Here is a 16647-nt window from a genome sequence, read left to right on the forward strand (position 1 = left end):
AATCAAATCCTGCCCAAGGTGCCTTTTTCTCCTTTAATATCGTTATCTCAAAGCCTTGATATTCAAGTAACAGCCCCCCCCCCCCCCCCGCCCTTCCTCCTCCGCCTCTTCAAAAAAGAAACTGGTAAACAAAAGCAGCTAGATACTCTGAAGGGAATGCTCTCAGCCACATGCCCAGATTAAAGCCTATGTGTGCATGTACAGAAGATGTAGTCACTGATCCAGTTGAACAATAGTCAGTAGAGAGTGAAGGAAGCTTTTTGGTCCACAGCAGAGGTTTGTGTTTCAGCTTAGCACTTTATTGAGCCATGATAGGCCATAATCTCGCCTGATCCGCTGTTGCGACAAGCATATGCCTGTGATAATGCCCTCATTTTCTGGTCACCTGAGCACTTTCACTGGACCCCATGAGGTAAAAGAAAAGGGGTCCCTAAACCTTCAGAACGTCTGTCACAAAGCCCTCGAAATGGATGTAGGGTCTTGAAAGAAGAAAGTCAAACAGCCAAATGCAGGGTTAAAAACTGAAGGATTATGTGGAAACATGGAGGGTGGCTCTGCATTCATTTGGAAAATGCAAAGCTCGGAGAGCCTGGTGTCTCTCTGTGTGGCCCGTTGCCTCTGCAAACACATGAATGAGAATGAGTAGGAGAAAGAGATTTATTTGGCTCATGCATATATCTGGAGTCTAAGCGGGAGATCAATTATGTTTCTTTTATTCCGCCGGAGCCCCGAACAATGATCAATGTATGCGTGGATAGCAACTGTTCACTCACAAACACACAGTTGCTCTGCCTTACTGTTTCATTGCATCTCAATGTAAATAAGTGGCCATCTCAGAAATCGAACCTCAAACGCAGTTAGACTAAAATTAAATTAAATTAAATGAATCGGCCCTTTAAACGTGCACTGACTTTGCAGTGTGTAAAACACATGGAAAACCGTGCCACAGAAGCAGCCATGAAAGAGTCTGAAAAGGCCATAGAAGAATGAAATCGGGGCCTTTGTGTCCGACATAGTTAATTAGGATCTGACCCAATTAGTGAAGGGAAATCCAGAAGCCATGTTGGCGCGGAGCCTAACGATGGGAAAATCCATATGCTCCAAATAAACGGCCCATGTTGTCGCTCAAGGTTCTCCAATTATAATATCACTACATGTTGACGGGGGCAAAGCAGCCTGTGGGGCCCCCTGATGGAGCTCTGGTGGGGGGTCCTCAGGGCCCCCTTGATTTCCATTCTGTGTTTGAGAAGCACACACAGTTATAGTGTATTTTACACTGCATCAGTCAAGACTATATGCACTGCGCAAGTCAATGAAGGTGCCCCCTGACAAACACAATTAGAGTCTTTGAACGTTTGTTGTCAGTTGTTTTTGGAACAACTATGAACTAGCAATTATGGCGCCCACGGCTGGATACAAACAAATAAAAAAACATCTCCAGAGTTGTCCGAGCAGCAAAAAGCTAACTCACAATTCAGTTGTTGCACCATAAAATATAATTTGCAACAGAATCTAATAATCTCGGAAACAATATCTTGCCTGCGATTCATAGACTATAAAGTCAAATTTGTAAACCATTTTGTGGAAACCTCACTGCAAACAAAAGGGGGATATATCCAGATTGTGAATGCACACAACCGTTTTTTTTTTGTGTCACGAAACCAAGAATTCCGCTGAATATTTAAGAGAAGCAGATTTGCGAAAAAGCAACCCTGTGTGCTCGTGAGAGTGCAAGTGCTTTTTATGGTCGAATTAGGGGAAGACAATGCCGTGCCCACTCTTTAGTATCTTTTTAACTACCACCTCCCCGCTTGCAGGGTCCCCTTCTAGTGATAGTGATGCGATTTCGCAGACTGTTTGGAGAGCCCAGTCAAATTTATCTCACCCCTTTTGTCTTGCCGTTTGGGTGAATTGTATCTAGTCTGCCATTAACACTACTCAAGCACCTCATATGGTGTTTCATGCCTCTTTCTGGTGTTGCATAGATACCGAATGTAAATAAGGCCTCGGAGGTATCTGGTGTGATGGTGTGATGGGAAGGGCATTAAAAAGGTTGCCTGCTTCATTGTATGTCTAGATTCTCACTTGGACATCACTTTTATTGAATTGTACGTACGTGGACAGTGTCAACAAACAAACAAACACACTATGACAAACCTGTTGTGTGTTTGTAATGATGAATCTCGAAAATGTATTAGGAACCATATTCAGTAACTTGGACTTGAGCATATATTGACATCTCACATTTCATTACTAAAGTAGTTGAATAATACAATTTAACCTCCTGATACTGATAACAAAATATCATGAATTATTCTATTTAAAGAAGTTACAAAAAATGAAAAATAATGATACATTAAATTAAGTTAAGTATTTAAAAAAAAAAAGAGAGACCCAGCCTTTTCACAAAGAAAGCTTAGCAAGAATGAAAGAAAACTATTTGGCTGTATACCGATTTATCATTACCATAAATATCATTATTGTAAACTGATTAACATTTTTCAAACATTATTAAGTCAAGTAATTAAAGCAAAATTGGCAATGTCATTTACCCAGCCACTAAGTGAATAAAGGCACCATGACAACAACGTCTATAATTAAGTATTATTAAGTACAAGGCTGGAATTGTGAGGTATTTAAAAATGTGATTTTCTACAATTATTGATTTTTATGAATTAAATTTTGAATTTCCATGTATTTGTAAGTGTGCCCTTTAAGGTACAAGGTATAAGTTCATAAAAAAAATCTAATTTCATAACCCTCAACAGGTAGTGTCTTGAATTAAATGTGAACTTTTTCAGTTAACTCACTCTTTATGCAGCTTAACGCGTGTTCTTGGTTAATGTGCTACGGTACATCTGGGATGGGGTGGGGGGTGAAGAGGGGAGAAATGTGTGTGTGGGAAGGTGCAATAGGGACCACAGGACTGTGTGCGTGTGTGTGTGTGTGTTGTGTGTGTGTGTGTGTTGAGGGTGAACATGTGTCCCTTCTGCAATTGGCTGTAGCTCTAAGTGTCTCATTATGCGACTTATTGTTCCTTTGTTGTGGTGGCTGTATAAATAGACCCATGGGCCCAGAGGATGACAGTTTCGACAGACCGGTCATCAGACTGAATAAAGGGAATTAAGACTGTGGCTGCACTACGAGAAACACACACAGATCAAGAAAAACTGGGAAGCATCTGAAAATATCCCAGATTTTTTTTTCTCCTTTTTGCGTTAGTCTTGCTTCAACCAAGATGGATTCCGATGCCGGTTCCACCTGCAGCCGCTCCTCATCCCCAGACCTGGTGGTGGATGACTCAGCTGGGCGCTTCTTCTCAAACAAGATGTTTCAGACATACTGCCAAGAAAACCGGTCAGACAGAGAGGCCGACCAGAGCGGGGGCGGTAAGGCCAAAACTAGATCTCAGCTCAGCAAGGAAGAGGTGCAAGACCTGAGACTGAAAGTCAACAGTCGGGAGAGGAAGCGAATGCATGATCTGAATCAGGCCATGGATGGCTTGAGAGAGGTCATGCCATACGCTCACGGCCCATCAGTCCGCAAGTTGTCAAAAATCTCCACCTTGCTGCTCGCCCGAAACTACATCCTCATGCTGTCCAGCTCGTTGGAGGAGATGAAGAAGCTGGTGGGGGACGTGTATGGAGCCAATGCTGCCGTCCAGAGCCGTACTTCCCACCCATCGATCACCCCCGCTGCATCACCTGCCCACCTCCCCCTGCACCCCCTGGCCCAGTCCCTACACTCTCTGGTTGGCACCAGCCAGCATCATTCATCCACTGCAGCTACTACAGCAATTCCAGCCCCGCACTCACCTCCGTCAACCAGCTTTCTTGGGTTTCACGCTCCAGTCCAGGGCCTTCTGAAAGACCCACTCCACCTGACCACCTCCTACAGGCATTTCCCTGGCATGCCCTGCCCATGCTCACTCTGCCAAACTTTACCGACACCGACCTCTTCATTACACAGCTTGGCAATGAACAAGTAACTGTAAAACTGACTACTACTGTGATTATCAGCATGAGGGCCCAAACAACTTAAAGAAGGAGAACCAACTGGGGACCTGATGACTGGTGTCACAATTTGTACATTATGTATATGGGTTTTCTGCCATGCAAACTGCTGCTATTTTTTTCAACTAGTCTCTTCTGTGTTGCTTTAAGAGAAAATATTCTAAATGCAGAATTGATTTTTATCAAAAGTAGCAAATACTGTAATTTATGTGATGAAGAACAATGAAGAAACACTGTCAAAAAATGATTTTTGGGTGACCTTTTGTATCGGATTTCTATTTTCTTAAATTAAATTTGTTACGATCATAAAACATGTGTGCTGCCATTATTACAGTTTTTTTTAATTGTAATTTTTGAAGAAATATACCATCAACCAATTACGTTAGTTATTACAAGAGATGATGTCTCGAAAAGAGTTGAGTCATACTTGCATAAGATAAGATAAGATATCCTTTATTCGTCCCACACTGGGGAAATTTACAGCCTCCAGCAGCAAGAATGTATGTAGAAAGAAGAAAGAAGAAAGATTAAAAAAAAAAACAACAAACATCTTTCAATTAAATGCAATATGAACACAAAATGCATCACAAAAGCTTCGACACTACTAGGACAAGAGAGCAGTGGAAAAAAAATTAGATTTAGGATATCATTGGTTGCCAACCGCAACTTTAGAGGCTCTGCCCTCTTAAAGAGGGACAGAAGGGCGACACAGTGCGACAACACAGAAGCTGAATGTGTTGTTCTTGACCAAAGGGACCATCCATCTTTACCTCAACAGGGCGTAGGAGGTGAAAGGACAACCCAGGCACCAGGAAGGCGCGTCACTTTTGTCCGACACAGGCTAGAGACGTAGCTATGTCCTTAAGCTCTAGGACAGCGATTTGTCAATGTCTCATCATGACTTATCTGCACACAAAGGACAACTTGCACCAGAGGGCTCAATGTGACCAGTCTGTCAAAAGTTCTAAATGTATTTTTTTTATTTTATACGGAACGCAGATATTTCTACACATCGCAAGCATAAAAGATATTCACAAATAGATGCGCTTAATGAATTGGAGACTTGATCAAACGATTAATCGGCTGAAATTCAAACACACTGATTGCCGCGAACACGATTTAGGCAAACAAGGCAACAATGACTTGCCTTCACTTAGCAACAAATCAAGCGTGTAAAATACATGCTTATCCTCCCACGGCTGACAGATGAGCTGCAGATCAGGGGAGAAATGAAGAGATGTAACTCATTCTGACCCACCTTCCTCTTGGGCCCCCTCCCTCTCCTGAGAGCCCTGAATGGGGTTGAACAATAGCCCGTGCGGGCACACAAAGGGCTTGGGTGTCCAAGCTCTCGTGCCTCAGACACAGACCCCCTCCATTCAATCTACATTTCATCATGGTAACAAGCGCTGTCAGGCCAAAAAGCCTGACACACTCACTCGCCACAAAGGCGGTTAGCTCTAATATATGAGGCTATTGACACTGTAAGGAGCCCCTGTCAGTGCTGGGGAATTGTCAGCTGTGGGACGTCTCAGTGGGGGGAGGCAGCTGCAGCCAAACCAAGCAACGAAGCTTCTGGCGTGGGGACCGCCATTGCTGTATCACCTGGTGCCTGGTCCCTTGACACAGAGACCCAAGGTCCTCCCACAAGGCCCCCCTTTTATCAGGGCACAGGTGGGAATGGGAAGCAGAACACATTGCAGAGATTAGTGGAGACCGGCCTCCCTTTGGTCAAGGTGGATAATTAGAGACATTGACTTGTGCAAAGCTGGTGTTTCCTGATTGGCACCAGATGGTGTTAACCCACGGTATGGCATCAGCAGTCTGGAGTGAACGTGGTGTCTGTGAGTTTGAGTGTGCCGCGTAATGGATATCCTTTAAATCATCCAATATGGGCAGTTCCTCTGTGGACCATTATGGCCAGCCACTGCTGCCGTCAGCAGTGCCTCAGCAGCTTTTGGCTCACAATGATGTATGATGAACAGTGTTCCAGAATAGATCATTTAGAAAATTTGTAATTACCGGTAATCTCAAATTTTTATCTGCACAGTACCACTTTCTGCACTTCTTGGTGTATGAGCCCTTCTCGGAACAGTGAACATAGGTGAATTTAACTGCACCTTGTAACTATTATGTGCATTGAATGTTATTGTTAATGATAATGATGATGATAATAATAATGATACATTGAATTTCATAAAACAAATGGAATACTAGAAGGAAATACTACAGAGTCGCTAAATTTAATTCATGCTTAGTGTAACAATAGATTGTAAGAGAATGTGTGCACATTAAACAATACTGTAGCTTCTTTTTTTCCATGTAAAGGACTTCTGGTGTACATATTACTGTAAACTGTGCAACTATATGAGATAAAATTATGCGACAAGATGACTCTATAACTATGCCACAATGTGAATGTAACAGAGTCTGACAAATTGTACAGTGTAGAATCTACAACTAGAAATTCTGGAGGTCCACTTTTTTTTTAATTTTTATTAAGACCAAGGTCCGGTCCCATGCAATGCGGTCATAGGGAGCAGGGCTATATGCCCATTTAGTATGGGCATATATAAAATAACAATTATTCACTCTGCCAGTACACCGCAAATAACGAGAGGTATTTTGTTGAGGCACAGGAACTCTTTTATTTTGTTAAGTTGTGCCTGCTAAGAAGATACATCAAAATATCCATTTCCTTTAACCAAACAAATCAATCCCAATTTGCATTTTGTATTGCATCACAAAGCTGGCCAGACAAATCAGCAGCAAGGACTTCAGTTCGTCTGGTCAATGTGGAATCTGACAGTGGAATTTGCTTTATTTTGGCTGTCATTTGCTCCTTTTCTTTGCCTTCAAACATTGTGCCCATAACTTCAGTCATGCATTCTTTTATCATTTCTGCATCAAAGAATGGTTTCTTGTGCTTACCCAAAACCCAAGCCACTTTCAGTGAGCACTCTGTTGCTTTTTGTTGGTGTCACAATCTTCCTGCTTGAGTCTTGATATGACCTTTTCAGTTTCTTTATTTCGTTTGTTCTTAGCTCTGAATTAGGAGGGAAATCCCGTTCAAAAGAGCTGTGCTCTATCACATAGTGGCGTTTAATATTTTGACTCTTGACCAGAGCTACCGTCTTTAGGCATATTACACACAGTGGCTTGGTGCTCGACAGAGGTAGAGTGAGAGCATAGTTGTCAGTCCATTCTTCATTGAAACGCCGATTTTCACTGTCCACCTTTCTCTTTGAAGCAATTTTAGAGGACGTCATTGTGACGTTTATTTGCCCGTTCTGCTGTTAAACAGCTGCAAAGACCCCCTGGTAGATGGGAGCAAAAGTGCACACAATCGAAACCTTCGTCTTAATTGTGTGTGCGGCTCTCCTGGACTGAAGCTGTGAGCACACTGTGGCGTTGCGCATTCGTCTGTTTCCGGCCACAATGAATGAACTACTGTATTTTGAATGCGTGTTTATTGGGATAGACGCGTGCTGACGCTTATGTATGGGCACACCTTAAATTCAGTCTTAATTGTGTGTGCGGCTCTCCTGGACTGAAGCTGTGAGCACACTGTGGCGTTGCGCATTCGTCTGTTTCCGGCCACAATGAATGAACTCCTGTATTTTGAATGCGTGTTTATTGGGATAGACGCGTGCTGACGCTTATGTATGGGCACACCTTAAATTCAGAGGAGCCAATCAGCGCCTCGTATATGCTGACGCTTATGTATGGACACACCTTCAGTTCAGAGGAGCCAATCAGCGCATCGTTATCGCCGACATGCCCTGCTCAACCAGTCAGTCAAACATTATACACACAAAGTCGCGCTGCCGCGGTCCTCTGCATTACATCTGTTAGTGCACGCAAAGAATACAACGGATAATTTTAGCAAGCGATCGCGGTAATGCGCAGATTATAGTCCACAAATATAAAAAGAAAACTTGAAAATCACTTTATAAATTATTATTTTATACAATCTGCCGAGGGTCCGGACAGAGGAGGTCCGCGCCCGGACTGAGGAGGTCGGCGGTTCGGTCGTGGATCGCAGTCCGCCAGTTGAGGAAAGGGGGTGTAGATGGTCACCGCATGTCGAAATCAAACCCAATGTAATGCTGCCCCATTACATTTGCACAGTATTGTATTCATTTTTGAGCGATGCGCACTGTTAAAAACAATAATGACACCGTCGAGTTCTCTCACAATGAAACGGTGCAGTGAAAATGTAAGACATTGAAAAACTGGCCAGTTAAACTCATTACTTCCATGGTATTGTTGACAGATGGATATGTTAACCGATTCAGATTCTGATCAATAGAAAAGCATTTGTGGAACTTGGCTCATTCAATCTACATTGACAGGGTTAATTGGGAGACTGAAAATTCCAATTAGTGCAAAAGAGACGCTGGACAAAGGATACATATTGCAGGACATATGCACACATGGTGGAGCGTCTGGATGCAGGCAATCTTCAATTAAGTGACAACACACTTCCAGGGCTTTGTTGTCTGTTTTCTTCTTATTATTATTATTTTGAGCTTAGTAAAGCCAACAGACAAACCCCACAACCCCCTAAAACTGAATACATATTAATGAGTTAAAAACACAGCTGCTGAGGGTGTCAGAACACACACACACACACACACACACACACACACACACACACACACACACACACACACACAGCCTGTCTGGAAGTCGTTGTCCATGGGAGAGGTTGAACGACTAAAGATTTTTTTTTTTTACAGTCGACTATAATGTGTCCAGTTAACACCATATTAGGTGATACGTGTTGCCCATTGGCATCCATTGAAGCCTGGACATCGTGGAAGGAGGATTCCCCCATCCATGTTCCCCTTCACAAGGTTTCTGATTTTGTTCCCCCTTCTTTGAGTTTTTTCCTTGACTGGTTGTGGGGTTTAAATCAGGGGATGTCGTTCATATTTGTCAACTGTGGGATTGTGAAGCCGTTTGAGACTATTTTGTGATCAGAATTGGAATCAGAATCATCTTTATTGGTCAGGTATATAGAAACACACAAGGAATTTGTCTCCGGTAGTACAGGCTACACTAGTATTATCAATAACAAGCAACTATGATAAACAAGTACATGACAAAGAAGTACCAAAGGACTTTGCGTATTGTAAGGGTTAGTTAGTTAGTCAGTTAGTTAGTTAGTTAGTTAGCTAGTTAGCTAGTTAGCTAGTTAGTTAGTTAATTAGCTAGTTAGTTGGTTGGTTAGTTGGTTAGTTGGTTAGTTAGTTAGTTAGTTAGTTAGTTAGTTAGTTAGTTAGTTAGTTAGTTAGTTCCGCCCGTTCCTATTTGGAACATTGGGCGACGAGTTTCCTCCATTTGGTCCGGTCACTGGCGACCCTTCTTGCTCCATGCCAGCTGACACCCATCTCACCGAGGTCTTCTTTGGCAGTCTGTCTCCACGTCTTCTTCGGCCTACCTCTCTTCCTCTATCCACCCTCTGGCATCCAGTCCATGGCCACACTTGCCGGTCTCTCTCTTGGCAGTTGGAGTACGTGGCCGATCATTTTCCTTCTCCTTTCAGAGACAATGTCTGACAGTTCAGCCACTCCTGCCTTCTTCATCACCTCCTCGTTGGTGATGTGGTCTCTCCATAAGATCCTCAGGATGGATCTCAGGCAACGCCGAAGGAAGACATCTAACTTGTTGGTTATGTTGGCTGTCTTCATCCATGTCACACAGGCGTAAATCGCTGTTGGGATAACCACTGACATATAGAGGCGTAGCTTGGTGGTCGTAGTGATGGCTTTCGATGACCAGATGTTGCGGAGGCGTTGGAACACTCCCGCAGCTTTACCAAGTCTACTGTTGACGTCTTTCTCCACACCACCTGTATTTGAGATGTTACTCCCAAGATATGTAAAGCTGTCAATGTACTCTATGTCATGTTGGTGTAGAGTGAGTGGTTGAAGGTGTTGGTGCTGTCCGACGGCCATGGCCTTGGTCTTTTCCTGGCTAATTCGCAAACCGACCTTAACTCCGTGCTCATACAGATTATTGGTCAACTCCTGGAGTGCGGGCTGGGTGTAACTTAACAGGGCCAAATCATTTGCAAATTCCAGGTCAGCTAGTCTGCTCCCTCCCCACTTGATACCAACTTTTGCTCCTGTGATGGACCTCATCACAAAGTCAAGTATGATGATGAAGAGTAGGGGTGACAGAATGCAACCTTGTCTTACACCAGTGACAATGTCAAAATCATCAGTTGTGCCACTGTCGGTTTTGACACAACAGGTTGAGTTGTGGTACAATGACCTGAAGATGTTGATGTACTTGAGGGGTACACCATACAGCTGGACGATCTGCCACAGTGACTTCCGGTGGATGCTGTCGAAGGCTTTCTTGAAATCGATATAGTTGATCATGAGTGGTATCTGAAGTTCTTGGCACTGCTCTATGATGTTTCGAAGGGTAAAGATCTGTTCGGCGCAAGACCTTCCCTTCCTGAAACCGGCTTACTCTTCCCTCAAGATGTTATCCACTTCATCTTTAAGGCGATGTAGCAGAACACTGCAGAATAGCTTGCTGGGAATTGACAGCAGCGTAATGCCCCGCGAGTTAATCGCAGTCTGTGAGGCTTCCCTTCTTGGGGAGCGTGACAATGACCCCACGTCTCCAGTCGGCAGGAACCTCTTCAGCATGCCAAATCAGGTTGAACAGGTGGGTAAGGCTCTCCACAACAGCATCTTGACCATGTTTCAACAGCTCGGCAGCTATCTCATCGAGTCCCGGTGCCTTGTTTTTCTTAAGGCCCTTGATTGCTCTGGCAACCTCAGTCTCGGATATCTCTTTCGATGTAATATTTAGAGCTGGAGCTGATGTCTCTTGATCGAAATTGAAGAGCACGGGAGGCATTGGTTGGTTGAGAACCTCCCTGAAGTGTTCCAGCCATCTTGCTTCTTGCTCCTTGTCCCTTAGAAGTGTCCTGCCATCCTTGCTCCTGATTGGCACGCTAAAGCTGCTCCTGGAGTTGGTTAGCTCCCGCACGATCTTGTATAGGGTCATCGTGTTGTTGTTCTCTGCTGCTTCCTGTGCCTCTCTTGCTTTCTCTTCTAGCCACTTTTATCCTTCCTGCAACTCTTCTTCACTGCCCTGTCCAAGTGTCTGTACTCCTCGTCTTCCATCCTCCAGTTCCGGAGCTTCCTCTTTTGTTCTCTTTTTATCTTAGCCACTTTTCTTTCATCAATCAACTTCCAGGTGTCGTCTGTTATCCATCTCTCTTTGTTGGTACCCGTCTTTTTGCCTATAACGTCTTCTGCAGTGTCAGCAATGGCACAAGAGAACATACTCCACTGGTCCTCAATGTTTGCAAGGTATTGTGATACCTTGAGCTTCCTACTCAATTCCTCACAGAAGCTTTCTGAGAAGTTTTTATTCTTTAGCTTGTCCACCACGTAAGGTCTCTTGGGCTGCACCTTTTTCACCTTCTTCAGCTTGAGCTTGATTTTACTCACCACAAGGAAGTGGTCTGAACCCACATCTGCACCTCTGTAGGAGCGAACGTCGAGCAATGACGAGCGCCACCTTGTGTTGATGCAGATGTAGTCCAGTTCGTTCCGGGTCCCGCCACCAGGTGAAACCCAGGTTACTTTGTGGATCCGCTTATGCTCAAAAAAGGTGTTGCCAATGCTGAGGCCGTTGGTACTGGTTAGCATCAACAGTCTCTCCCCGTTGTCGTTCGTGGAGCTCGCAAACCCATGTGGTCCAACTGTGGCATTCAGGCCCCTTCTGTCATTATCCAGTTTTGCGTTGAAGTCTCCAATCAGCATTTTGATGTCATGTCTGGGGATCTCCTCAAGCACGGTCTGGAGCTGGTTGTAGAATCAGAATCAGAATCAGAATCAGAATCATCTTTATTGGCCAAGTATGTAGAACACACAAGGAATTTGTCTCCGGTATAACACGCTGCACTAGTATCATCGTAAACAACAAAATCATTGAACCATTTTAGAGTAACCACTAGTTTTGAAGTACCATTTTGTGGTGCAAGAAGAGTGACTACGTCAGTGACTGTTTAAGGAGTTAATGGCTAGAGGGAAGAAGCTGTTTAAGTGTCTACTGGATTTGGTGCGCATGGATCTGTAGCGTCTGCCTGAGGGGAGTGGCTGAAAAAGGTGGTGGGCAGGGTGCGGGGGATCCAGGAGGATTTTCCGTGCCCTTGTCTTGATTCTTGCAGTGTGCAAGTCCTCAAGAGTGGGTAGGGCGGTGCCAACGATTTTTTCTGCCGTCCTAACTGTCCGTTGAAGTCGGATTTTGTCCTTTTTTGTGGCGGCCCCAAACCAAACCGTGATGGAAGAACACAGGATTGATTCGATGACTGCAGTGTAGAACTGTCGTAGCACCTCCTGTGGCAGGCCATGCTTCCTCTGCAGCCTCAGGAAGTACATCCGCTGCCGGGCCCTTTTCAGGATGGAGATGGTGTTGACTTCCCACTTCATGTCCTGGGAGACTGTGATTCCCAGGAACTTGAAGGTCTCGACGGTTGACACAGGGCAGTTGGATAGTGTGAGGGGCAACTGAGGAGAAGAATGTTTCCTGAAGTCCACGATCATCTCTACAGTTTTGAGCGTGTTCAGCCCGAGGTTGTGTCGGCCGCACCAAAGCTCCAGCTGCTCCACTTGTTGGCGGTACGCAGACTCGTCGCCGTCTTTGATGAGACCGATGACCGTGGTGTCGTCTGCGAACTTTATGAGTTTGACAGCTGGATCTGTTGAGGTGCAATCGTTTGTGTAGAGAGAGAAGAGCAGAGGCGAGAGGACACATCCCTGTGGGGCACCAGTGCTGGTAGTGCGTATTGATGATGTTGTTGCTCCCAGTCTCACCTGTTGTGTCCGTCCCGTCAGGAAGCTGAGGATCCACTGGCAGATCGTAGGGGACACACCGAGGTGGAGTAGTTTGGGGGTGAGGAGTTCCGGGATGATGGTGTTGAACGCAGAGCTGAAATCCACAAACAGAATCCTTGCGTAGGTCCCTGTGCTGTCGAGGTGCTCGAGGATGTAGTGCAGACCTATGTTGACTGCGTCTTCCACAGACCTGTTTGCCCGGTAGGCAAACTGGAGAGGGTCCAGCTGGGGTCCAGTGACGTTCTTTAGGTGATTCAGCACAAGGCGTTCAAAGGACTTCATGACCACAGACGTCAGGGCGACAGGCCTGTAGTCGTTCAGTTCCGATGTTGCCGATTTCTTGGGAACTGGGATGATGGTAGACTGTTTGAAGCAGGATGGGACCTCACACAGCTCCAGGGATCTGTTGAAGATTTGTGTGAAGACCGGAGCCAGCTGGTCAGCGCAGACTTTCAGGCAGGAGGGGGACACTTTGTCGGGCCCCGGAGCTTTCTTGATCTTTTGCTGCTTGAAGAGCCGTCTCACGTCCTGTTCGTGGATCTGTAGTGGAGAAAAAGAGGGTGGGGGGCTAGGTAGAGTGGTTTCTGGTAGAGGTGGGTGTGTGTGGGAAATGGGGGTGTCCTTTTCAAATCGGCAGAAAAACATGTTTAGTTCATTAGCAAGACCCTTATTGTTCACTGTTTGGGGGGATGGCATTCTATAGTTAGTGATTGCTTTCAGGCCATTCCATACAGATGCAGAGTCGTTAGCAGAGAACTGGTTTTTCAGCCTCTCTGCATAGCTTCTCTTTGCGATGTTAATTTCCTTTGTCAATTGGTTTCGGGCATGTTTGTACAGTGCCCGATCTCCACTTCTAAATGCGGCCTCTTTCTCTTTCCTGAGTTGCCTGAGTTTGGGAGTAAACCATGGCTTGTTATTGTTGAAGGAGCAGAATGACTTCGTTGGTACACACATGTCCTCACAGAAACTGATGTATGATGTTACAGTGTCTGTGTATTCATCCAGTGTGCCCGTTGAAGTTTCAAAGACGCCCCAATCAGTGCAATCTAAGCATTCTTGTAGAGCTAGCTTTGCTTCATCTGTCCATTTTTTCACAGTCTTAACAACCGGTTTAACACATTTGAGTTTCTGTCTGTATGTAGGTATTAAGTGGATTAAATTGTGGTCAGAAAGACCCAATGCTGCGCGGGCGACCGATCGGTATGCATTTTTGATTGTTGTATAGCAGTGATCTAGAATGTTGCCTTCTCTGGTGAAACAGTCTATGTGCTGCTTATATCTGGGAAGTTCACGGTTAAGATGTGCTCTATTAAAATCGCCCAAAATGATCAGGGGTGACTCTGGGTATTTTAGTTCGAGTTTGTTTACTTGTTCGGCTAGCGTTTGTATCGCCGTGTTAGCGTTAGCTTGTGGCGCAATGTAAACACCGACTAGTAAAAAGGAGGTGAACTCACGTGGCGAGTAGAATGGCTTGCAGTTTAAAGACAGCGACTCCAGGTCCGGGCTGCAGTGTGCGTCGAGCTTCGTGACATCAGTGCACCATTCTTCGTTGATATAGAAGCAAATCCCACCACCCTTCGATTTCCCCGATAGCTCCGTGTCGCGGTCGGCTCGGAGAAGGCGGAAGCCGGGTAGATGTAGCGCGGGATCTGGATGGCGGTCACTGAGCCAGGTTTCAGTGAAGCAGAGCGCAGCAGAACGTGCAAATGTTTTGTTGGTCTTTGTGAGGAGAATAAGTTCGTCCATCTTGTTTGGCAGAGATCGTAGATTAGCAAGATGGATCGATGGGAGCGGGGTTCGAAATCCGCGCTGCCTGAGCTTGACGAGCACGCCGGCTCGCTTCCCCCTCCTCCGGCGGCGTCTCCATGCTCCGTACAGCGCAGCCGCTCCGCTCGCGATTAGCTCCGAAAAACCTTGTGGATTTTCGTGTGCTGGTGAAAAAAGACCGAGCGTAGACTCCCCAATGCGCAGCAACTTTTCCCTCGTGTAAGTAAGCCGCTCAGGGTCGCCAAAAACAAACGAAAATAACAAAAACAGGGATAATACTAGGGAGCGTGTGACCGAGGCTGCCATACCTGTCGGCGCCTGATGACGAACCCTCCGTGTCTTTATCGTCCGCTGAGGCAGCTTCGGTTGGGGCATAGACTTGTACGATGGTTACTTTGGCATATCTGCTGTAGAGCCTTGCTGTAATAATCCGTTCATTCACCGGCTTCCATCCAATCAATGCTTTTGCTGCACTACTGGAGAGGATGATGCCGACTCCATGGGAATGGTGGTCTTGCTTCCCAGAGTACAGAAAAGTTGCTCCATCAACCATGAGGCGCCCTTGCCCCGTCCATCTCATTTCACTAACGCCTAAGATGTCCAGGCGATAGTCCCTCATATTCTTCAGCACCTGGTCCATGCGACCAGACTAGAACATTGTGCGCACATTCCAGGTGCCTACTCTGGTGTTGGTTTTGGTTCCAAAGATCGGGGTCATCAGGGGTCAGGCTTCCTGCTGGATTTCACCCGGCCCCGTCATAGATACATCCAAGGATGTGCCGTCTCTTCTTCGCCGTGGTTTACCGGAATGGCTTCCTCTCGTCGTTTCTGTAACAGGTTTTTGTTTTTACAGGGTGAGGTTGTTAACCTCACACCCAACCTCCAACCTGGAGGACCAGTTCGATGCAGTTTAACGTCATACTCAGGACACATTGTAAGGGTACCATCATTTTTTTCTTGTTGTTTAAAAAAAAACAAAAGGGACATATTATACACGAGTACACACAAAGAAAAGGTCACATTGTAAGGCAAGGCAAAACTATTTTATTTATACAGTATAGCACATTTCCATTTTATACACAAGGCAATAAGACACATCTACAAGCATTTACAAACACAAGATTGACACTGTTCATAAACATTAACAGAAGACTTTCAAAATATTTAAAAGTTAAGTAAAGAAACAAAAGTAAGTTTCTGAAATAACTACAAGAATAAATATCTTTTAAAATTATTTTTAGGACTTCATACATGGCGTGGGTAAGAAATCAAACTGTTTAACCTGAATTTAAAGCATTTACACTCGGGCTGACTTAATTTCTGTTCTAGTTATTTCTGAAAAATGTTATATCTTTTATTGACGCCTTGTTAAAATTACAAGGACTTGAATTACAATGATCATCTGTACAGGTCAAAATAAACTTGGGGTTAGTTTCACTCTTCACTTTTTTTCTTTAGGTTTTTTTTTTTAGGTCGACATGAAATGTTCTTAGTTTTAATAGGAACAACAGCATCCAGGGCATTAAAGAAATATACAAGTTGTCTGAATTTTGGGGATTATTTGTAATTCAAAGAACACAGAAACAATCTGGGATAGCCAAATCTGTTTCATCAACCGATGAAATGTCAACACCTTTAGAGATAATGAGATGAAGAACTTTGTGTTGGACTTTTTACATGTTGTGACAATCCAAAAGTAGCATGTGTAGTCTAAAGTTCTTTGCAATTTTTATCCAAAGTGTTGTCAATGTGAATGTAAAAAACTCCAACTATCAGCATTCATAGTCCGTATAGATTACTGAGAGCATTTATTCAATCCTCCATATTTCCCCTGAAACTAAGCTAAATGTTTCGTAAGTATTTCACCATAAATTCTATTTTAGATCGTCAAAACAACATTTTATATGAACATTTCCCGGCTAAATCTGCAAACAAAAGCTCTTTATACGACGTAATACGCTCAGGCGTTGCCGCTTAAAATTGGTCTTCTTAGACCA

At 44.6% G+C, this 16647-nt stretch overlaps 1 protein-coding gene across 1 annotated transcript; it reads left to right on the top strand.

Annotated features, from left to right (window-relative positions):
* Nucleotides 1-3056: 3056 nt before the first annotated feature.
* olig4 (oligodendrocyte transcription factor 4) lies at nt 3057-4278 on the top strand. Its single transcript, XM_052086703.1, has one exon. The coding sequence runs from the start codon at nt 3239-3241 to the stop codon at nt 3986-3988; it is 750 nt and encodes a 249-aa protein (XP_051942663.1). The 5' UTR covers nt 3057-3238; the 3' UTR covers nt 3989-4278.
* Nucleotides 4279-16647: the final 12369 nt, after the last annotated feature.

Source organism: Hippocampus zosterae, chromosome 14 (genome assembly GCF_025434085.1).
Source record: "Hippocampus zosterae strain Florida chromosome 14, ASM2543408v3, whole genome shotgun sequence".
Taxonomy (NCBI): domain Eukaryota; kingdom Metazoa; phylum Chordata; class Actinopteri; order Syngnathiformes; family Syngnathidae; genus Hippocampus; species Hippocampus zosterae.

Excerpts from the sequence above, each read along its gene's own strand:
- olig4 (XM_052086703.1), top strand. The coding sequence starts at position 3,239 with ATGGATTCCGATGCCGGTTCCACCTGCAGCCGCTCCTCATCCCCAGAC.